Below are 23,963 nucleotides of genomic sequence, written 5' to 3'. Positions count from 1 at the left end.
CATTCTTTCAACAAATTGCGATTTTTTTAATGCGAGCACCCCTATACCCCCAATTTCCGAAAATAATTCACATTACGCGGTAAATATATCGAATTAAACCCCAATTATTCCTTCGATATAAACTAATTTGCATCCAACAAAAAGGCAAAACAAAAATTTCTGTAACTGGAAACAAACGCCCTTACTACTTTCGCAAAGTTTAATAGTATTTTTGGGAATTTCAAAATTGTCAATACCGGATTAAATATTAACTCCATCACTTTTATGGAAGAAATAGGGTACTCGTCAAACAATAATAGTATATCGTACCTCGATCCTTTTTCAAATTTTAAGATTTGCGAGCCTGTTAAGATTTTCGGATTCGCTGTAGAATTGGCGGATCCAGATCTTTTTGGGGTGACGACGAGCCATAACCTATTTCCAGATAAGGTACTTTTGCAAACAAAGAGCCAGCCAATTGCAATCGATGAAGAACAAGACATATGGGAGGCCGAGAAACTGCTTGCAAAACGTCGTTGTGGCCGGGAGATTCAATATCTTGTCAAGTGGAAAGGTTTCCCAGATGATGACAATACTTGGGAACCAACGAAGAACATTTTTGACAAGCATCTCATCAAGAGCTTCAGATTGCCGCGCCAGGACCAAAAAGGCTTTCGAAAACCAAGGCAACGGAATGGGTGAAACGACTAATACAGCGCTCGCGAGGAACTGAGTTGTTCGGGAGCTTCAATCCAAATGTGATAGCTGAGCTTTTTTGGGAGCAATCTCAACCATGGGCTAAGTTCGCCGAGTCCCACATCGACCTCGTTAGCTACATTTGCGAGCAGTTTTATGATGTTCTCCTCAAGAAGAGGGGAGCTAAGGATGTTGCTTCTCGAATATGGTGAGTATGCCGCAAAGTTCTTGCTCGATTTCTGAATATCAATGCGCTAATGCGCCTGAACTAGGTCTTTCAAGGTCAGGGAGCGTCTTGAACAGCGCAAAGTGAAAGCCCGAGAGGAGTTGAGGATGTTGATCGAGGACTTGAAAGGCTTTCCTATCAACTACAACCACTACTATACGGACAACCTCCACAGGACCGGTGAAGATAAGCTACGAACGCGGCTTAATGCTATGAATCCTGCCCTACTTGAACATCGCTCCAGCATAAACTGCAGCCGAGGCGCACATTACGACAAATTCGATTTAGAATTAATCATTGGGACTTTATCCAAAGCCACCAGGGAGTTTAATGTCGATATGGAGAAATTTAGCTGCGAGGAGGCCCTGGACTGTTTGCACGCGATTTACAAGGTATTTTTTTCCTCCATATTTACTCGTAATGGTTTTAAAAAATATGCGAATTATAAGAAACTGTTGCTGAATTTTGCGACGTAAAAAGGTCCAGCTGAAGGTTTTTGTTGCCAACGTTATTAATTAGGTAATCGAGCGCCACATGTTTCGCGATTTTAAACACGTTTTTTCCCTTTTAGTCGTGGCAATTATAAACGATACCGAAATTAAGTCCGTTGCCTTCGAGAGTTCTGTAATATATCACCAGCGTAAATTTTTGGTAAACCGCATATCAAAGTTTGAAGAGAGCCGTATCATTTTTCGAAATGCGGTGGGAATATTGTAAATTATTTTAGGTTGGAAACGTTATTTTTATTTTCCTTTGCCGCAAAATGAGAAGCTTGGTTGGATTGTGAGATAGTCCGAGCTTTGAATTGGAGATACAGATGGTATTTGGCTTGTATTTTTTTTTTTTTTTTTTTTTTTTTTTTTTTTTTTTTTGAATGTGCCTATTAAAATCCCATTTTACGTTTATACCTCACCTTTCCCTGTTTATGCCAATTACCAAAAAGCTGGAAAAAAAGTCGGATTAGTTATTGGACCGTTTTAACCACTTTAAATAGCATTTTTGGAGAGCCCGAGTAAGCGCCTAGCAGATGGTTATGTATACGTATGTGTTTAAACATGGCCAAAAGCTCCCAGTTTCCGTGCTAAGGGCTTTGGGCGTTAGTAACGAAATGCAGCCCGACAATTTGCGGTATTATATTGGTTTAAAGGATGCATTTACAATTGGTTAACGTAGGCTTTGTATCGAAAAGTAGGCAATCGCATGCCTGCTGTTTTGGCAGAAGGCCTTTATTTTTGTTTGCGCGGTTTGTTGCCCAATCGCAGGGTTAATTTTGCCAATAATTTTATCGGGGGTTTTCCGTCCCGCCCACCTTTTTGGCAACCTAAACAAAGCTTTTCTTCTCGACGCTGCTTACTAAACAAAACGCCAGACACCCCTTCGTAGTGTTTTTATAACTTTACGAAAATGGTATTGTATAGATTTGCCACCCGTAATTTAAGTGTTATTACGCAGCCCTTTTATAAAGGAATTTATCCGATTGGTTGGTTATATCGCATAAACGCAGCCCAACCAACTGGCCTGCTTTTTGTAATGTTGTGTTAATCCGTTTATAATTTGCGCTGCCAAAGTGGGGTTACGAATGCCCAAAAAATTATTTACGCTATTACAAAATTAGCCAATCGGGTTGCGTATTTGCTTACCGCCGCGAAAAACCGATGGAGGGCTCCTGCATTTGGCCATTCGACAATTGTAGTAAATACCTATCAAAAAAGTTTGCACTACCCGAGTGATGATATAATTAAAGGCGCGTTTTTATTTTAACCGAAACCGAAAAATAATAAGCGGTAATACCCTAAAAGACTGCGGGCCTTCCTTTTATCAGCTTACGCTAAAATTCAGAAAATAAGGGAGAAGATCGATGCAAATATATCCCAATTAAATGCCGGAATATTATCCAAAATTATCCTTTCATTAGGCTCCGTGGAGGTGAAGGCCAATAGGAACAAACTCGCTATAAAATTTACCTTTTAAAGCCGGCAGAAGGCGAGGGTTAGTAGATTTAACCAATTATATGCCCCGAAAATGGTAACCTGTTGGGGTAGGGGAAATTACGACGGCGAGCCCATATTTCCAAATACCCTGTAATTTAATTTGTTAGAGGTGCCCAGGCAATGTAGCGTTTTTTACTATTGGTACTTCCCCGGTATATCCTGGAATTAGGGCACAATTTTATTTGAAAGGTTTCCCAGTGTAGCTGTTTATTATGCAGGAGGTCCTCCATATAAGAGGCTAGGAAAAGCGCTCCACTTACCAGTATGCCTGTTTGTCAGGCATGTTGGGAGCCTACAGTTGGTGCTAAGAATTTGCCACAGTGCCATGCGGGAGGCCTGCTGCTGTCCTATTGGTATATCCTACAAATAAAAGCTCGGCGGTTATCGCTTGTAAAAATTACGAACGAGCATTCGGATTGCAAAACGCCCTTTACAGGCACAGCCAGGAGTGGATGCACAATTTAATTTGCATAAAAAAATAGCTAAATGCGGGGTAAATCTTTGTTTGGCGGTAATTAGGCGATGGTAGCGAATGTTTCTGTTGTGATAGTTAACGGTTACCAATCGGATACGAACAAAAGGCTTTCTGTATGGTGAAAAAAGTGTGAGACGGTCCGCCCATAAGCCCCTTTTATCGCAATAAGACGCCGAACCCCGCAGTTTGTCGCTTTAGGCCCTTAAATCGGATTGCGCTCTTGTTCCAAGCCGCGGATATGGAGGGCTTCCTGCATAGCTGAAAAAACTCAGGCCTGCGTGGTTGTTTGGTTGAGCGAATGATTAACATTATGGAGATTGTGTGCGGCATTAGGCAACTTTATGTACATTTTTTACTGATATTATTCGTGGATTACTTAATAGGGCTCTGTCCCACGGGTTAACCTGGCTTATTACCAATATATTTGCGGGTAAATTGATGAAAGGAGTAATTATTAATGGAAAATGCAAATAAGAAATAACATACTTACCGGTTAATTGGAACGCCATTGTACCAAAGGATGGAATGGGTATCGCGAAAAACTTCCTCAGTTTAAATATTCCGCTCCCCATCGCTGCCGTTGTTACTGACAATTTTTTAACCACCTGAGGCGACGTGACAAACTTTGCAGGTTTTCTTTTTGGCCCAAGAAATAATCACACGGCATAAATTATGAAGCTAAGCATGAGCAAGCATAAATTACAACTTAGAAGATATCCTTCGCATTTCAATTGTATTTTTTTTGCGATATTCCAAAAGGTATGTCCATCGCATTATTGGTGACTATGTGAGTACCTTCCTACTATCGGAAATAAGGTAATGTGAGGCAGTTTTGTTTTAAACAAAACCATTTGGAGACCTGAAAGGTTTTTAATAACCCACAAACCAGCGCCAAAATTATTAGAATATCCGTAATAGCTCCAACACCGCTTTACCTAACATTTGATTGCTTTTTGCACCTTTGAGCTATTCTGTAATTATTCCGGTATTTAAGGAGGGCCCCTAATTTTCCACAAATTCAAATCGAATAGGCAGCTCCATGGTTAATAACAATGATAAAAACGTTCCAGTAATCGTTAAGGAGGGCCTTGCAGTAAAATCCATGTGAACCAATTTCCGAACGCCAAATCTAATTTCCAGGTCGCGGAGAACCGTTTTTTCCAAATGACGATTAAAGTCCCAAAGCAGGGTTTTATGCTTCTTTCGTACCGAAGACGAGTATGGAGCTGGTATCCAAGTCGGATAAAGCTTTTGATAACTGGCTAATACCCTAATCGCTAGTGGGTGCCGGGATAAGAAATTGTAACAGAAAAAGCAAACTTTCTTGCTTGTGCCCATAAATAAAAGGCGTGGTGTAAGGTTTGGGTGATGATCGTAGAAGGTGAGAAGCTGCATTTCTGCATGGACTGTGAGATTAAGACGGCACGTTTTGCGAAATCGAGCCTTCGGATCATCCGTAAGCCAAGTCTGGCCAAGTTTTTCGACGAATGATCCAGGGTCTGTTTTAGTCAGCTTTTTAAACGTTGTCTTGAGGGCCGTAATGTCGTTCCCCAAAAAAAAGCGCTGTTATCCTGAAATTTCCACAGCCTTAACGTAAATGGATGTAAAAATATCAAGCTATTTGGTGGCGAGTTTAACTATAGCTTTCGTTGCTGAATGGTATCGCGCGAGCTTGTATATGTGTTTGATCCACAGGGGCATCTCTTCCTTTTCGGAATAAAACAATAATTTTATCCGCTCTAAATATTTCCATCGCGTTTGGGCCGCCCATATCATATACGGAATAAACTGAACAGGCATTGTATTAAAGTTTAGTGATATTATAGAGGAAAAGGTGGCAATCTACTGCTAAAAATCTGCTTTTTCGCCGTTATCCAGGTACGTTTCGTCCGTCCTTAAAGCAGAGATTTTTCGTCGGACAGTAGCGTGGATTTTTGGATCATGAAACTGCTCCAAAAGGGACCAAATCTTGTTACCAGTTAACTTAATAATCTTGAGCAAGATCTCAAATTCCCCGTCCTTTACTGACTTTTCTACAAACATGTTAATATTAGCGGTTTATGAGCCACAAAATACTTGTGATTGTTCACCTTTTGAAGCGACAGCGGTCAAATCATGGAGAATTAGCTGAAGCTGGTCGACAAAGTCGGGAGGAACGCCAAAATTCCGCGCGAGACGTAACACGTTCCCATTCGGATGGCCTTGTTCCAAACAAACTGCTGAGGCTATATCTCCTCCTACTCTTAAAGTAAAGTATATAAGGGCAAATGAATCTAAGAATTTTTTCCGAAGCTTTTCAAGTCTTTAGTTGCTGTTATGCGGATGTAAATCCAGACTGTGTACTGTTGGCTGGCCTCGTACATAATCGATCAAATATAGCAGGCATGTAATAATAATAAAGCGTTTGTAGGCAACGCCAATGAACCAATACGCTCCCGACATACTTTATATTGTCGGTGGGTTTTGTAAAGGCTTCGCCGCTCTGTTGTCTATGAATCTTGTGCTTTTAGTGACAGGCTTGACTATACGAAACCTTTTGTGACAGCCTCGAAATTTAGGATTCTACTAAATGCAAGTTGGGGGAAACAGAACCTAAAAGGTCTTAAAAGTGCAGAATAAGCGTTGTACGTCGACACGCAGGAGGCCGGACACCTTTAATTGGACGACGATGGACACCTTGGGTATCCAATTTACCTGCACGCTACAGTTAGTGCTTGCACATATAATTAACTAATGCACCTAAAGCAAGGCGTATTCTGAAAATAGAAGTAGTCGATCCAATAATCCCATTGGACAAGCAGAAATGCATGCATAATATATGTATGCCCCTTAAGCACTTACATACGTTATGTACCTGGCCCCAAGAGTTTGATGGTTAATCGTTCCGCAACTATAATTAGGGAACCACCATATTGAGGAATCGGCAAATCTCATCTAACCTTAATTTAAAGCTAATTAGTATATACTCCGCTATTTTAACACCTAGACGACGGGTTATAGCTACGGAGCTTTCCCCCACCCCACATTGCTTCGAAATGTTGAACCACTTTTCATACTATGGCCTTTAAATTTGGGACAGAATTCCGCATAGGAGCCGAAGACCCTCCCCTCTGGGAAAATGAAGATTAGAACGAGGGCATATTTTAAAGTTATGGTTGGAAAGGAAAATATCAGGTTTTGCCCAATATTGAATCTTTTCAAAAGCCGATTCCAGCGCCGTCGTTTACCGACAGCACTTGGGGCATTGACCCAGCAGTACTTGACCGAAAGAATTCCTCCGCACCATACCAAGAGGCTTGAGCCGTTGGTGAATTGCAACGATTTGATTAAAATCCCATGGCCTCTGATAAACAATCGGTGCAAACGGTACCGGAGAATGACGAATCTAGGTCTACTGAAAGGTATTGTTGACAGCCTGGTGAAACTGGACAACTGTCTTTGTTGACCTTATTTACAAGTTTTTCTAATCGTTTGCCCCTGCCAGAAATGCCCCTGATTAATAGCCAAAAAAGTAAAGAACTCGGCTTCGTTGCAATTGGAAGGATTGTGGATATAACGCCGCGTTTCTAAGTGAGTTGGAGTAAGTTTAGTTTAAGCTAGTTCCTGTGACTTTCTCATTTAAAATGATTATTGTTACCCACCTGACTTATTTGCCTGTTGTATAGGACGCATGTTCGCCAACATCAAAAATGTCCGAAAGGGGATTGCTCGTGGGAAGGGGCGGAAGATGAGAAAGAAAAGAAACGTCACGTTTGGGAGATTCACGAGAAATGGGCGGCTCAAAACAACTACTCTAGTATTGGGGGACAGTGCCCTACATGTGGCGCGAAATTTAGGCGACAGGACTATGTAATTCGACATTAACGAAGAAAACACGGCGGATGAAGAGAACTTTTGATTAACCAGATTATAATTTACGCTGCCAGCTCGACACTGTTTGGAGCAAATGTTACGTTTGTCTCCGCGAATTCTAATGTTAGATATGTCCTGTGGCTCTTATCGATTGAATGACTCAAATTTGGGGCAATGACTACAGCTATTAGCGACTGAAATGTGTGATATGTGTGGCTCATGGGCCGGGGAAGTTATTAGGCGTATCTGTTTCATGTATGTAGTTACTGTGCTGTTGGTGATTAAAGGAAGAGGCTGGCTCCACGGTCTGTTGAATGGAGGAGGCTTACGATCCAGAAGAGGCGCAAGTTCGATGGATGTTTGCGAACAGATAAGATTGTGGTAAGGACATAGAGAGGGAATTAATCGATGCTTCGGCAGTTTGCCTATGGGCGAAGATTGACCCCGCACGTTGCTACCCTTTCTATTCCTAAAAATTCCGCGCCCGCTCTTGGCTGCACATGTAGAGGATTGGCCTTCTGCATTTCAAATACTTTTTTATAATCGTATAAATGACGACAGCCGAGCTAATGTTTATAGGATATAGCGGTAGGAGAACAGCAGGCCTCCCGCATAACACTAGCAATTCCTAAGCATCCAACCGTAGGCTCTCGACATAAATTGTGTACGCAGAGCAACTACTTTCTAATTCGTTTTGCAAAATGCAACATAACGTTCTGAAAGTGCGTCAATACCCTATTAGATGTGGTTACTCGGACCAATTACTAACCTCCAACCCTTAAATGCAGCTCTTTTCTTCTTCTGGTTTCTTTATTTGTCTTCATGCGCGCTTTGTTATACTGCAGCGTACATATAGATTAACCACTCAAAACATTTTTACCCCCACTATCGTCCAATCATAGGTGCCCGGCCTCCGACATGGCTGTGCAGATTTCCAGGTCAATCTACACCTCTGTATGAAGCGGTATTCGAAGCGGGATGTGCGTAATTGCTCCCGCCCAACTCGAAAACACTGTAAATCGGGCAACGTACAAGTCAGACAACTACACGCTAGAAACCCTCAATGCGATCGGACCAGAAAGCTTCAAAATGCTGCAATATTACTGGCTCACGATCTAACAAGGAGCTACGAGGAACACTGGTAGTTGAAAGACCAAGTAAATTACAATTATCTTTGGGTCTCATAACTAATTCGTGAATCTTGCTGTCGTTCCGCAGAGAAAAATTAGCCTTAATCAACCTATTACACGGCATTCCAATGGAAAGCGCTCAAATCTCTGGAGCATCTACCCTTTCGGTGCTTGACAAACCCACACAATATCGAAACGTCATTTTCGGGTTGCAGACCATATAGCCAACTAACGCCAAAACGTCACTTTGTAAAACAGCCATCGGCTGGTCAGGCATAGCCTTTTCATTATCTTAAACCAGTAAAAAAGCTATATAAGGGATATTCCTCGTAGGCTAACGTTTTTTCAATTATGCAGGAGGCCCTCCATTTTTGTAGTTTAAAACAAGGACAAAAGCGCAATCCAATTCGTGGGCCTGGCGCGGCAAATTGCAGGGGCCAATGTCGCAAAATAACGATTGATTAATGTCACAATCTGCCCGACGATTTAACAGATAGGTCAATAAACCAAAATATTCAACAATACCTGCGATTGAGAATACTTCGTTCAGTCCCAGTTACAAGGCTATTACCCAAACCTAACAACTAGGCCTTTAGGGCGGGCCAGGCATCCGCGACCACACCACGTTTCGCAGCGCAAAATAATAATATCATCAAGGCCCTTGGCCCTAGCTTCGCCGTATTTGAAAGCGATGCTGTCGATGAAGAAATGGAAGGCATATCGAAGAAAAGGTTAGTTCAGTTTTACCGTAAACAACCCATTCCCATCAGATTTTGTCAGCTAAAATGGTCCAGCGCCGCTACATCCAACCAATTCCGCTTCTTCATTGGACCGGAAAAACGTGAATATATTATATATTTTTACCTCGTTGTTGAGCAGTTTGCTGTTTTAAGGATTATGGTGCATGGGGAGTTTAAAGAAGCAAAAGATGGATTAGTCACGTGGGACGATATTGATGAGAGGACCTTTTTGAGCTTTTGGCACCACGTCTATACCGGAGATTACGATGACCCAGAACCGGTTGTTGAAGCGGAGGCAGATGTTGACGCTGGCTCCATCGAAGATAAAGGTGTTACGGAAGTGGATGATCCCAACGACCACTCGATCCAAGCCACAACTGCTGAGGAGCCTGGGCTTAAGTTTTAACCTGTGGAAGGTGCAACTGCGGAACCCGGAGCCCCTCCAGAGTCAATCTAGGGACATGCGCCAGAGAAGAAGGATACCGAAGCGGGACATGCTATGGAACGACTTTTAAAATTCCTGGCGTATCGACATGTCCAAATACGTTAAGGATAGGACACGCAGCATTGGGAGTGGGCTAATAAATCATACAGCCATATTTATCCATCACTGCCGGGTCTACGTTCTGGCAGACCGCTACGCCGTCACGCGACTAATGGATCCTTCTTTCAACAAACTTCACCACGCTCTCGTAGGGTACGATTTATCCGAATCAAAACTAAACTGTATCGTGGAACTGTTGCGATAGTGCTATACAAACGCGGTGCCGGAAAAGCTTAGGCAGCTGGTGGCGCACTATGCTTCCTGCAATGCTAAGATGCTGTGGGAAAGTAAAAAGTTTCAGGAGCTTCTTAAGGACTACGGTAATTTGGGGAGGGCTATTATAGGATCTCTATTGCTAAAACTGGATTAAATTTCAAGTTTCTCACCGCGTTAAGACCAACAGATTCTGGAAACGTGTTTTACAAAGGCAAAGGTTTATCTGCTGTTAATAGGCCTTTCGTAATGTCGATCGATTAACAGAACGTTATTATACGAATATAAAGATATTCATTGTGCATGTTCTATAAACTGTCTAGAAGTGAGCTTCTGAACGTCCTTCCGTCTTATACCCGCAATTGGGCGGGTGGGTCACGTGCAATTGGCCTGTGGGGCATTGCACGTGGATTATCGCTCTATTGTTAATATTGACCGCAATTCCCTCTATTCCAACATTTATCCTCCTTGACTGTATGTGACGACCCGCAGGCAAAGACCATTTCGCATAAGTTTATACACGAGTAACTATGGCGGGCGGCTGGTAAATATGCACAATATACCAACCCCTAAAATATTATAGTCCAGTTTCCGCCTTTAAACCTTAATATTAGTATTGCATAATTATTGCCCATTAATCTTAATTATTACTTTCTCCTAAAATCTCTGTTTATCCCCACGGTTAATCGAGCCAATACAAGCCCGTCGCCGTCTTTATTCCCGATTAGGCCTTATACCCACATTCGTTTCTCAATTAATAGGTATGGACTTCGATTCGTTAGCGGGACGGGCTGGGGCTATATCTCCTATATAATTAGGGCTGGCATAAAAATAAAAAATCATTAAATCGAATTAAATCACGGTTTTAATAACTTGGTCCGAAATTAGTTTTAATTGGTAAAATAACTTAATCAAATCAATACCATAATTATATTTTAATTACAGTAGATTTGCGCTCCGCTGCGTAACGAATTAGTAACGTCGCATTATACTTTCAATAAAAACATTTTACCACTCGACTTGCTTTTACTTGGGGGCTATACGTTGTGGGCCCCCTCAAAAAGGGGGTTGCAAAATCATAATTTTCGACAAAATCGTAAGCCAAATAGTGCAATAACGGAATAACGCGCCAACCCGTTAACAAAAATGGAGTATATTTTACTATTGTAAACAATAATTATTGTAATAATTTAGTTAAAAAAAATTGGTAAAAGATATTATAAATTATTTTGTATGGAGAATTTAATTTTTATAATTATTTGAAAAAATACTTTTTTTAAATAAAATCCAAAATTTATATAGGAAATATTGTAAATATTATAGTAGAAAAAATATAGAAATCGTAGTAAAATTTAATATTTAAAATAATAAATAATGCATTTTACAATTTATTTTTAACTAAATTGGTACGGCCGTTATTATTAAAAGAATTAAAATATACTCCATTTTCGTTAATGGGTTGGCGCGCCATTACATATTATGTACTATCTGGCCCACGATTTTGTCGAAAATCATGATTTTGCAACCCCCTTTTTAAGGGGGCCCATAACGTATAGCCCCCAAATATATAGGAACGTATAACCGATATTAGCACCACGGTCTTATACAGGGTTTAATATAATATAAAAATAAAAAAATAACGAACTTGTACATTAGCGAGCTGAAAATATCAAATTTAATTTCCATAATGTACCGTTTAATTCCATCGCAATAAAACGTTTGTAAAAACCCTAACACAAATTAGGTAATTTTCTAATTTACTACCAAATAAGGTTTTGTTAAATTTATTTCGGAACTTATTAGTGCCTTATTTACAATCTGCCTAAAATCACCTGGTTCTATTTTTACAATTAAAACAGGCCTAGCCTCGCGTTAAACAAATCGGAACGTCGTGGGACATTATATTCCGAATCGAAAGGCGATAAGGTTTACAAATCCCTATAAAATCATATCCTAAAAAACTAATTTAACCAAATATATATAAATCGTCCATTGCTAAACGTTTTTTTTAAACTTTGGATTTATTTATCACCATCTTTATCTTTCGCTTTTATTTACATCAGTCTTCCATCCAATAGGTAATAAAACAATCTACCGGCCAAAGCCAATTCATTCTTCGCCAATTTCTAATTCATTAACCCGGGACACCCAAAAACACAATTAAACCAACATCCATAATACAATTTTTCATTTTTTGCGTTATTACTTTGGCTTTTATACCCGTAACTTTTGCTTAGGGTATAAGCTGTAACGTGGAAATTTTAAACCAGAACCAGGTTTCGGTTGGTAATAATTACGCCCGTATAAATTCGGTTACCAATATAAACGATAATTAGGGTCGCCGCTAAGGCGTCGATACCAATTCCAATTGCGGTTTTTCAACCATACAAACCCTATCTAACGGCTGGAACCTCACTTATAATAGCTTTTGCAACGTTTAAATCATTTGCAGTTCGGAAGGTTTTATTAATACGGAAAGGGATTTTACGGCTACAAAAAAAACCAACTAGCGGTAACAAGCTAAAAGAAAAAATTCGTAGCCCCAGGCGGACGCTGCAAAAAAAAAAAACGGCATAAATTTGTTGGAATAATAATAACAGTCGTATTTGGACTGGGATTCCTAATTGGATAAATGGATACGATTTTGGTGCCTTACTTGTAAAAACTAATGGATTTCGCAAAACCTTTACCTTATATTTAAAAAAGGGTAAAAATAATTTTAAATTATATTTAAAAAATAAACAAAAATAATTAAATATAGGAATTCGCATCATTTGATTATCTTTATCTTAAACCCTACGTACAAATAAACGATACCTATAAATATGGTTGGAATATACAATTTACTGCCCAAAAGGGTAACGGAAAGCTCCTCTCGAACCGACTTGCATAATTAAAACGAACACATTTGGTTATAATTGGCTAATTAGGGCTTTTAATAGCTGATTATTCTATTCGGTCACGATTGTTAAATTACTGCCTCGTCGTCGACGCATTTACCATTTACAAATACCAAAGCTCTGCGGACGTGATCGAACGCGTTGGCTCCGCGTTAACCGGCAATACGTCCGGGAAGTTAAACAGAGCCAAAATAACGCGGGTATTATTAATAATATATTACAGGAATTTCCAAAATTAAATATTAGCAGCGTTGCTGTTCCGGATTTTAATTTTCGGGGTATACGGTTTAAAGGGCTTTTAAAATACCGATAGTCCGACTTGCTATATATCTCTAATTATACTTCCTATAAATAAAAACTGGAAATTATAGTAAAATTAATCTACTAACGCTACCCAATTACTTATTTATATAAACTGTTGGAATTGGGATTTATACGTTCAATTTATTAATTAAATAATAAGTCACGGGTTTGGCCGCACGGGCCAATTATACGTAACTTACTTATTTAAGTGATGGTATAAGACGAAAAAAGGCATTTAAAAGCTTTTTTTTAAACTGTTAGATAGAAAATGCATAATATACCTACGTTATTTTATAATAACGTTTATTAATCGATCAATATAACGAAAAGCCTATTAATATAAGCTATATTTATAACCGTTATTTCGCCCATATTTCTTTTTAAATTTTAATTTTTTTCTCGGTATGCCGTTTATGGCTTATTTTCTTCCCGGTCGGCGGCCGTCAAATACGGCTTAAAAAACCCCCATTAATCCAACTCGTAACCATCGACGACGGGATTAACGGTATAGCCGGCAGGCAGGCCATCCATAGTAAAATTTCCGCAATTAGTATTAACTTTAAAGGTAACGTTATAACCATTAACGTTAATTACCTTTTCGGTACCTTTTTTTAACTTTAAAAAAGCATGATACTGGCCCGGACCGCTAATTATATAATTGCAATGTTTTAACGCCGAAGCGCCTCGAAATAAGGCGAAAGAAAAAAAAACAAAAACAGGGGCGCGCATTTTAAAGGCCTGGTACGTTTTTATTTGAAAAAAGTATAACTTTGGAAAAAACGAAAAGAAAATCAAAAGCTGGGCGAAAATTTTAAAAATTCGGTGATAATGGTAGGTTTTTTTAATAAGAAAGAAATTCCTATGGCCCTCGTTAACGCTTTTATATGCAAAATTTACGAAAATTTAAAGCGGGGTTTATTATTTGAAAAAGAATATATATATATATATATATATATATTAACATCCTTACAGTCTACTATGTAAGCTTTTTAAATATAGGTGTTACAACCCCATTCGCCAAAAACAAGTTATATTCGAACATGTACGAAAATAATAATATTACCGTTTTATATACTATATTTAATGTAAGTAGCTTTAATTACCTCCGGCATCCGCCTTTATAAAGTATTTATCCTTGGTTAAAATTGGGTAATAGAAATAATAGGGGTTAAACATAGTACGAACTCGACTGGGTTTAATATTATAATTGGGTTGTGTTTGTTTAAACTATTTATATACACCTGCGGCTATTCTATTATTATATTAATGGCATGATTTGTGGCACCACTCCCCGGTGGCTAATAATAACATTTTAGAATACATGGACGGGAATTATTTTAACCAGTCCGCCTATAATATAATATCAGACGAAAAGTTTATCCCCTGCTACCGTACATATATACGTGGGCCTCCCCCATTTAATTATTTATTGGAATTATTAAATATTTCAACTATCCTTTCCCTTAAAACTTTGACCAAAATAGGCGAAATATAAGGCCTATACCATTGGAACATTGTATAAAGGGAAAAATTTTACCCTCACTATTATAATAGTAAAATATAATAATATTACGAAATTATTTTTCCCGCATTTTTGTTTGGGATAAAATTAAAGCACACCACCCAAACACCAATATTAACAATAATGGCGGCAAAATTGGCGTTTTTACCGGCCCGGTTAACGGAAATATTTCCCTAAATTACTTTTACCTTCCCCTCGTATAAATTGGCCTTACGACCAAAATTAAAATAATCGCTAAACGAATTAATTAAAAGCTTTATATCGTCAAAAATTCGGACGTGGCGGTAACTAAGAAAGGATTTAATAGTAACATTAACAATTTTAAAAAACGAGGTACAATAATAATCCAAAAATAAATTGCAATTACTTGCAATTAAATGTAGGTAACAAAACAACCTAACAGGTATAATATTAATACAGGCGGTTACCTAAAAACAAAGGGAAGTAAAATAATTATTTGTACGCAGGGCACCATTATCTGGAAATAACATTAAAACTTCCAGTAATTTGCCCTTACCTTTACAGCCCACTATATATCGCAAAAAAACAACAAAGGATAAGGCAATAAACCGCATAGCTCGTATGGGCGACCGTTTAGGCTTATTATTTATTCAGGGTCTGGAACCTTTTATTATTATAATATTTTCTTTCGCAATTTTTAAAAACATTACCAAATTTCCTCCTAACGCAATAGGGCTACCCAAAATCATCCCGCAACACCTTCCCCAATTCTAACCATAAATTCCCATATCGTAATTCTCGCCTTCGCCCACCCCGATACTGGTATAATCCCAAAATTGGGACTTTCCAACGTTAACCCTACAAATCTTTCTAATATATAACACCATACGCCGAAATGGCTAACCACCAATCGCCCATCCTCCCGGAAAGTGCCGGCGTAATTATTTTAGCTTTGGTATTACGGGAAATAATATGGCGTAATACCTACTATTGGGTAACGACGACGATAAGGATATCCAGCGCCTCCTCTCCGCAACCTTATATTGGAAGCCCGTTAAGCGTATTTAAAAGCCGCGGGCCGTAATAATGGTACTTTCGGCCTTTATCGCACGTAAAACATTACCAGATAAAGGAAATTATTTTGGTTGAGAGTACGGCCGAAATAACATTCTGGCGAACGTAGCACGTCGAAACAATAATAAAAGCAACGAAATTATTTATTAAAACGGGAAAAATCGCCTCGGAAACCAAATCTATAAACTATATTATTGCGTATTTTAACAGGCGAAAATGGGAAACGTCCCGGAAATAGTAAAAATTATTACGCAGGAAATTTCCCGAAATGGGCACCGATTAATTTACATTTAAATGTAAAAAGGCTCGTAATCTAAATTATTTCAATACAAAGGGCAATTAAAACAGCCCGTCCCTATTTTTCACCACTTAAAACTCCAAATCTCACTTTTCCCCGATATTATGGGTATCCTAGCTGGAATTTCTAAGGTTACCGGCGCTATTTGGCCCCACCGCTTCGCTACGTATATTTTGGGCTACTTCCTAAAAACTTATCCATCCTTCTCCCTTAATACTTATACGCCCGCTGTTAAATGGTTGCCTCGGCCGGCGGTAATAAATATATCGTCTTAATCCTTCGCGGCGATATTACGGCCACTTACGTTGTCCATACCGCCAACGTCCGGTCGCCACACCTATATTTATCTTAGGGGTATCGCCGCCGCCGGCCGCTTTCATATATCGGTCCAGGTCGGTGGTACCAATATACCACGCGCCGGGGCCTGGCCTCCCCATTTCGACAAAAATAACAATAATAACAAAAATCCAAAAGGCCTTGCGTATTCCTTTTACCGCGAATATAAGCTCGACTACTTGGTACAATAGCCATTTTCGCCCCGGTAAAGGCGGCGAACTCATATTCGGTAACGAAGATCCGATTATCCCCGGCCGCGCCACAAACATTACGTAAAATACCCGATATTGGATAATGCCGCAGCCCCTAACCACGGTTCGGCGTTTTAATTGCCAGGCGCACTGGCGAATTATTTTGGGTTCGACGGCTGCGGCGCCGAACGGGATATTATTCGATTCGCGCAGGAAAAAAAACGACGATACCCTTTTTTTGCTTAAACGGTTTCCAAAATCCATAATTTTTACGGAAAAGCGCTTGGTTAAGGCGAAAAGTCTAAACGTAATTAACATTATATTAAAAAAAGGTAGGCTGCTAATATCTGCCGATTAAACTAGCGAAAATAGCGTGAAAGTTAAGCCTATTTTGGATCCTATATAGTTAAAATTACTTTTTAATTTAATATATTTACGATAAAATTACATTATAGTTGCGTACAAGTTTACACTTTAATAACTTTCAAATAAAATGCGACATATTTATTTATTTTAAAAAAATAAATACAAAGCCACAATTTCCATCTCTTCCAACCCCATAAACCATGGCAATCCCATCTGGCTAACTCATCAATCCCTGGCAATCGGAAATGAGATTCATCGTCGACTCGCGCACTGTCCTCGAGTAAAAAATGTGCAATTGCTCGCCACTCTAGCCAATTCGGCGATAAAACTGCAACAGCATTTTCCAGGAATTAAATAGCTGGAAGTTTTCTGGCCAACCATATAATTGGTTTTCTGCCTTAGCTCGCAAAAACAGCGAAAAAAAACCCGGTCGGGGGCGTGCCTGGGCGACTACCAACCGTGACTAGCTCCACCTCACGTAACAAGGCGCCAGGGTAAGTTTGCTATTTGCTCGCTTAGGCGCGTGTACGCGATTGGCATTGCGTACCTTTCTTCTTCCTTTACACTTAGCTTTAGATTTTCGAATATAATCGCCCCTATATTGCAGCCTTGTCTCTTTGGGATCGCTTTCGTGACAGATGGAAAGCGCGTTTGGCAAAATTGGCGCGTGGGGCGTCGCGTCATTTGCAATACTTACATAGTCCCCGCGGGTACCCGCGAACCTATCCATTTATGCGCAATTCTAACTAAAATAGTTATGGGGCCAAAGGTCTATCTATATACATAACGTGGTTCATCAGGACCCGGGCCATATCAGGACCCGGGCCACTTTTTCGGTCGGTCCAACTCCCAGCTTTAATTGCAACGCCAACATTACTTATTTTACCTCAATACAATCGGAAATAAATATATCAGACATTCCTGCATCCTCCTGACAAATACGCGCATTATGTCCTGTATTGCCGCAATTGCCACACCGTCGTTTAGTCACCGGTCGCGCACTTTTCCCCTCCCCATTTTTATCTTTTTCCTCCTGTACCGGATTATTCGCATTTTTTAACTGTACCAAATTTTGAACCTCCTGTACAGCAAATGTCTTTCTTTCGCGAATACGTGTTTTTTGGCCCTCCGTCGCTTGTTAAGCGCTTCGTTGGCCTTCCGAAGGTTGCGGACCTCTACTGATAAAAACGTAATTTGGTGCGCCATTCCGTCCATACCTTTTGCCAATTGCTTTACTGCTTTAAAAATTGGAGTGGGAGAGCTGCTTTACTAACGATTAATTCGAGATTTAATAAGCGTAAATTGACAAACGGCTTCTGTCGGGTTGTAAGGCGTTTGGGAAACCCAGGGGTCGGTATTGGGGAAAATAAGCTTTTTGGGTGACGGCGTCCGTAATTTTACATCCAGTTTGGATATAACCGTTTCCTGGTTATAAGGCATAAGTCCAGCCCCTCGAAAACCCCCGGCCATATTTTCTTTCGTTATAGATTTTTTGTAGGCCGCTGCAAAGGCCAAAAAAAACTTGATTTTGCTAATATTGTTAATATGGGCCCGGATAAAACCATTGATTTCTTGACCGTACGCCCGTTTAAGGACGCTAAACACTCCGACGTCAAATGGTTAAGTTAGGTGAAATAAATGAGCAGGTAAACAAAGTGGAACAATGTTATAATGTTTGCAATAGCCCTCGAATTCACGGGATTGGTGACTGCCGTGCCCATCGAGTAATAACATCCGATATACGCCTTTTGTCCGTGATTTTGTATGTTTGTCGAAATGCTAAATCCAATCGAGGCCTGTTTTGTTATTTGTCCATCCATTGGGGGTAGTTTTTATACGCCAAAATGCTGGAAAACCGCCTTTTGTATACCAATTCGCGAAATGATGGACGTTTTTAACGATAAAATATAAAGGCACATCGTAACCGTCGCCATTAATGCAGCAGATTGCAATTGCCCATTTTCGATTACCGGGTTGTATTTTTTTGCCTTTTCCGCGTTTTTCGGACCCAATCACGACCATATGCCCGCAAATTTATCCCATTATAAAACCGGTTTCGTCGAAATTATAAATGTCGCAATCCTGGATACTATATTTGGCTTTTATATTGGCCACCAAACATGAAAAACGCGTTTTTGATTTTGCACGTCGTTGGACAAAGCGATTTACCCAACAAATCCCGATTGGTCGCGCGTCCCGCGTAGCGAGGAGATGGTCGGCCATTGCGGCCATATCGGTAATCTAAGGCGGAAATTTTCGGGAATCCAGGTCCAATAAATATTAGATAATTGCTTTTTTTTCGCTTTCCGTCAATTTTTGAGCATTGGGTCGACGGTCGGCCAAAAACTGTACCCCGTTTATTTTGGTTTGGAGCGTTAATCGGGGCATATTATAAAAAAGTGCAACCGTCCTAATGCTTGTTTTTTTATTCGATCGAAATTCATCCAGCGCTAGAATAATTTGCGTTTTACGATTTGATATTTCTCCGTTTAATTGCGTTAACTCAGAAAACCTGAAGGCCCACCCCATTGAGAAGACTTTAGCTGTTTTAATGTTTGCAAATAGGCCTTCCACCTCCACTTCCACCGAATTCGGTGATCAAATAGACGGCGCCATCATCCTCGAAATGAGAGATAATCTTTGGAACCGAAGTTTTATTTAAAGCGTGTTATAGATGCTTGGCTGTAGGGATGTAAAGTGTCTCAAAGAATATGAACTTCTAAACTTTTCTAATGTTAATGCTATATGGACATTCCGCTGACTTTATATCGGCCGGTTCTCTGTCCGTATATATCCAAGAGTAGGTGCGATTAGCGGAGGGCCGAGCAGCGTGGCATGAGGCGTCATTTCGTGTCGGCTCACCGGTCTGGGCAGACTATATGCTGGGTTGCATTTTGCACTTGCCGTTTTGTTGATGAAAGTTCCTTACAATCGTCCGTGTAAACTCAGCCCCGCAGACTGGGCAGGTTGCCTTCGTGGCTTGACCTGACTTTTCTCGCTGGTGCCTCAAAAGGTTGCTAAATGTTGAAAATCTGCGACCGTTGCATTCATGCTCCCAAAAATCCGGTTCGGACCGGTTTCTCACCACTCGGACATTGGGTGCTGTGCGGGACAACGACGAATAAATAAGAGGTGGGAAATCCATCCCGTGCAACGAACTTCTTCGGGAGGGCGCTGCAAAGTTACGACAAACTGTAACCCAGTTCCCATGCCCCAGCGCCGCAATGCCTTTGAAAGTAACCCAACACTTTCACAGCCGTGTTGGCGAACCATGGCAAATAAAGACAACCACCAACGCCCTAAACTGGCTTGAGCGGTTCCAAGTGTTTGTCTCCGGCCTTGCCGAGATTAAATTGCTGTTTCCGTTTTTTTCATGCAGAGACTGCGACCCCAGGACGAAATTTCCGCCACCCGTCCCTTTCTTAAACTGTTGTGCGGAGTATTTCCGGACTTTGACTCATTGCAGCGCAGTTCTTGGTTGCCTTGAAATTCTATATACGAATGAGGAAATTCATAAATGTGTTGCGTGTTGGGCATGAAAGATAATGTTTCAGCTCCTAGGTTTTTATTGCGCACCTACTCCGAAAACCGTGTCTAATACATCTTCTCTTTCAAAACAGTCACCAAAATTCAAAATTGACAGTACAAACTTATTTCAAGGTAACGTTGATTAAATTGCCATGGGCCGACGGCAAAACTACAATACCAGTACCAACAGCAATGGCTCGCACACTCAGATGTTTAAGGAGCATAACATCGCGGCCAAAGCTGTCGACAGGTACCAGCTGATAACTGCTCTGAACAGGCAGCATGGGAGGAATGGAGATGTCATCGCGGTTAGTCAACTCTTGCGAGCATGACGCCAGCGGTGGAACCTTGTTGGCTCGGATGATTTATCGAATGACGGCGAACCTGCCGACTCTCGCCAGGGCGGCAGTGAGGAAAATGTAATGAAAAATTGACCTGACACACAAAACAGATGCAAAGAAACGAGTACAAAATCAGCACAGCAACAGGAAACAAACTTACAGGGGTATGAACGTCACCAGCGGTCCTTTGCCTTTCCATCACCAATCCCTCGAACTTGATGACATTTTATCTACTTTTAATGGCTGACAATGGTTGCAGAGTGACCTTGCGAGATGCTTCCCTCGGAGGTTTTGATAAAGACAGTCATGTCGTTCAAAATGGGAAGAATAAAAGCCCACGGCGAGGCCGTGGCTTTTCGAATCTGACCGTGCATATGTGTTCAGGGTAGATAGTGGTTTTGCTTACGAAAACGGTCGCATCCTCCCAACGGCCAGGTCCATTTTTGAATAAAGATATGGGGCTGCATGCAATGACAATTGCCTGAATATTCAGGCCTTTGACCGATGATTAAACCCATCGACACGCAAATTGTGAATATCAGAAAACTAACCCAGATAAACGCCACCTTTGATCCGCTGAAACCGAGTGGCTTGGGCTCTAAAACTCCAGCGTTGGCGACAAAGAGGTGCACAAAGCCCGTCTCAGCAGTAATGCGTGCGGCGGTGGCGACGAACTGGTTCTTTTGCGGCATGTCGACCTGCAAAATAGTTGTGACCCTGGTAACGGCGTGGGCAGGTTCAAACGAAGCAGCGCTTTGTTTGAGTTTGCCAAACCGGCGGCCAAGAAGGTAAAAGCGCGCGTTGCCATCAAGGGCCATGGTCAGGGCGATAGGGCGACCTATACCACTCCCAGCGCCCGTAATGATGGCGACCAGGCCGGAAACATTGAAAAGGGTACGATGGCAAAAGGTGGCTGGATCTACGGCCCTTGGTTGTATGACTGCCATTTGAACAGGTAAAATGCAAGTATACTGGATAACAGCTGTAATATTCACATTGTTCTGAGTATGATAGCAGTTTAGGTTTAGTTCACCCTGTTGGAAGCCTGGTAGTTGAAGCGTCCGTAATATAAATATAAGTTTATGAACTGAGGATTTAAATCAGCTTAAGTACCAAATTTGGCCCGGATGTGACATATTTGTGCATTCCCCAAAATGGAACTGCCTACCAATTTTTGGGACAGCCACGGGCGGCTGTCACCAAGAACGTGTTTTGGTCCACAAATCCCATATTTTGGGCATTCCCAAATCTCGTTGCACTTGAGACCATCCTCCTCTTTCGTAGTACTATAGAACCACAAGAAACACTAACGCAGAAGCATCGTCGAAATTGGCCACCGATGGAAAGTTTGGTATAGGTCACGCGCCCAATTGATCGTGGCAAGTACTCTATTGGCTACGCTCTCCCCCACTCCATATAACGCTCCTTGGTTGACAGACCGCTCGCGAGGGTCAGCTCGAACTCCTGCTGCGCCCCTGGCTGCTTAGGCTTGAGTTTCATCCTGTACGGCCATTTCTCAATAATTGTGTGACGGTCTTTCATTTCCGCCCCAACGAATTCTGCCAGTTCCCGAAGTTTGAATTTTTCCTTGAAGCTAATGATAGGTTAGATATGACGAAGCAGCATTCGTCAGTGTACCTCATACTTACCGGCCGAAGTACTGCTCATACCCAATGACGAGATCCCGAGCGGAGACGAATTTGATAAGGCCAGGGTCGTACTTGCCGATCGGTGGCTTAGTTGGCGGAAGGTATTCGACCAATACTTTGGATGAATGGCTGCTCATCGCGGTTTCCATACGGTCTTGTTCAGTCATGTTCTCATCAACGGCGTTCATGAACAGCGTGATAAGTGTTGCGTGTGGGTTCACTGCCGGCTCCTGGAGCATCGGCGCCATGATTCCGACTGTGAGATGTGGCCCGAGGTAACCGCAGTCCGATATGTTTGCAACCTGGGCCAGTCGTGTCAGTATAGTTCCCCAAGCCAGCTGCAACAAGATCTCGTAATAATCATACCTCTATTCGACTGAAGGATTTCCCTGCCCCAATGTAGCCTTCGAGATCACGGGCATTGACTTGCAGGAGTTGAAAAACAGCGGTGAGACTTGACAGACGGCGAAGAAACGAGGCCAGTACACTTTGTACGTGGCAGAATAGTTTTCCATATATATCTGCGGTTGCAGGCCCGCTAGGAGTGGCATGGATATCTCTCCAGAGCCACCCGTTGAAAGGATCGGCATTGTCCCGCAGAGGCCAAGTGTCATCCGTCTGGAACAGGGTCCTACGAAAGTCAGTATTACAGTACTCTCAAACGGACTGGGCAGCACTTACGGGTTAGGCTCGACAAACTCCTCGCGCATTAGCCCAAATGGTAGGAGTATTCCGTCCTCCCAGAACCGATGCTTAGCAATTCGATGAGACTGTGTGTGAAATAACAAGTTCCTGTGACGATAATCCTTCCTGGACTCGGCAAGGGTTACTGCTCGGCGTATCCGCTGGGCGCCTTTGTTGTCCAAGCCAAATGGTACATCCAAATACGATAGCAGACGACTCCACGCTGATTGCTCCAGCACAAGCCTCAAGGAGTGCTGCCCAAACCTCCACGTCTTTCCTTGGATGCTCCCGGGCTTCTTTTGCTCAATCTTTTTGCAAACGTCCTGGATGAGTGGGCGGATCTTCTTTTGCAGAATTTCCAGGTGATGTTTGCGGATAAGAGCAGAGTACCATATATGTATAATGCAGTCGACTGCATCGTCTACTTGGTCAACGACAAACGCAATAAGAAGCATGATTGCATTGCGAGCCACAATGTCAAGATCGAGGTCGTTTAGAGTAACATCAACAGTATGGCAGTAGCTGGCGGGGATCTGAGCGATGGTTTTCACGACGTTCCGGAGATCGCCAGATGCTAGGATTACAAAGGAAGAACAAACTTGTTAGTTTAACTGAGTGAGGGTGGTGGCAAATGAACCGCAAACATACCGGCGAATAAAAGGTTCAGTTGTTCATTGTAGTCTACTCCCTCGTTGGATTCAAGGTTCAAGACATCAAAGGCAGGCGTGTTGCCCCAGAGGTACTTTTTCCCCCCAAAATCTTGCCCCATATCATCTCCTATAAATGCGGGTTGTCGGTTCTCAGAAACCCAGTCGGGCTGCCATGTTTTCTTGCCCAGATATGACTTGCAGTCGGGCTTGTGAAACGCCCAGTGAGATCTCTGGCAGGCTGGCCCACAGTACTAAGTTACTCCCAGTGTTAAGTTGTTCCTTGTTAATATGACCAAAGATGTTTTCAACCTACC

At 41.4% G+C, this 23,963-nt stretch overlaps 7 protein-coding genes across 7 annotated transcripts; 4 read left to right on the top strand and 3 right to left on the bottom strand.

Annotated features, from left to right (window-relative positions):
- Positions 1-29: 29 nt before the first annotated feature.
- PgNI_12185 (uncharacterized protein) lies at positions 30-1,618 on the top strand (the record flags this gene model as incomplete). The annotated part of the gene is made up of 5 exons (XM_031132140.1): positions 30-79; positions 207-396; positions 696-883; positions 948-1,293; positions 1,421-1,618. The coding sequence occupies 5 exons, from the start codon at positions 30-32 to the stop codon at positions 1,616-1,618; spliced, it is 972 nt and encodes a 323-aa protein (XP_030977287.1).
- A 3,597-nt stretch (positions 1,619-5,215) lies between these two features.
- On the bottom strand, positions 5,216-5,730 carry PgNI_12184 (uncharacterized protein; the record flags this gene model as incomplete). Its single annotated transcript, XM_031132139.1, has 3 exons — positions 5,216-5,400; positions 5,458-5,669; positions 5,711-5,730. The coding sequence occupies 3 exons, from the start codon at positions 5,728-5,730 to the stop codon at positions 5,216-5,218; spliced, it is 417 nt and encodes a 138-aa protein (XP_030977288.1).
- A 755-nt stretch (positions 5,731-6,485) lies between these two features.
- On the top strand, positions 6,486-7,220 carry PgNI_12183 (uncharacterized protein; the record flags this gene model as incomplete). The annotated part of the gene is made up of 3 exons (XM_031132138.1): positions 6,486-6,733; positions 6,885-6,937; positions 7,033-7,220. 3 exons carry the CDS (start codon positions 6,486-6,488, stop codon positions 7,218-7,220), a joined length of 489 nt encoding a protein of 162 aa, XP_030977285.1.
- Positions 7,221-9,057: 1,837 nt separating this feature from the next.
- On the top strand, positions 9,058-9,495 carry PgNI_12182 (uncharacterized protein; the record flags this gene model as incomplete). The annotated part of the gene is made up of 2 exons (XM_031132137.1): positions 9,058-9,080; positions 9,120-9,495. 2 exons carry the CDS (start codon positions 9,058-9,060, stop codon positions 9,493-9,495), a joined length of 399 nt encoding a protein of 132 aa, XP_030977286.1.
- A 10,982-nt stretch (positions 9,496-20,477) lies between these two features.
- PgNI_12181 (uncharacterized protein) lies at positions 20,478-20,759 on the top strand (the record flags this gene model as incomplete). The annotated part of the gene is made up of 2 exons (XM_031132136.1): positions 20,478-20,633; positions 20,664-20,759. 2 exons carry the CDS (start codon positions 20,478-20,480, stop codon positions 20,757-20,759), a joined length of 252 nt encoding a protein of 83 aa, XP_030977283.1.
- Positions 20,760-20,902: 143 nt separating this feature from the next.
- On the bottom strand, positions 20,903-21,613 carry PgNI_12180 (uncharacterized protein; the record flags this gene model as incomplete). The annotated part of the gene is made up of 2 exons (XM_031132135.1): positions 20,903-21,028; positions 21,218-21,613. 2 exons carry the CDS (start codon positions 21,611-21,613, stop codon positions 20,903-20,905), a joined length of 522 nt encoding a protein of 173 aa, XP_030977284.1.
- Positions 21,614-22,061: 448 nt separating this feature from the next.
- On the bottom strand, positions 22,062-23,768 carry PgNI_12179 (uncharacterized protein; the record flags this gene model as incomplete). The annotated part of the gene is made up of 5 exons (XM_031132134.1): positions 22,062-22,260; positions 22,316-22,617; positions 22,682-22,946; positions 22,997-23,573; positions 23,648-23,768. 5 exons carry the CDS (start codon positions 23,766-23,768, stop codon positions 22,062-22,064), a joined length of 1,464 nt encoding a protein of 487 aa, XP_030977085.1.
- Positions 23,769-23,963: the final 195 nt, after the last annotated feature.

The sequence above is a fragment of the Pyricularia grisea genome, assembly GCF_004355905.1.
Source record: "Pyricularia grisea strain NI907 chromosome Unknown Pyricularia_grisea_NI907_Scaffold_8, whole genome shotgun sequence".
Classification (NCBI taxonomy): domain Eukaryota; kingdom Fungi; phylum Ascomycota; class Sordariomycetes; order Magnaporthales; family Pyriculariaceae; genus Pyricularia; species Pyricularia grisea.
Note: the sequence above shows the minus strand (reverse complement) of the source record. Positions and strands in the feature narration are given on the sequence as shown.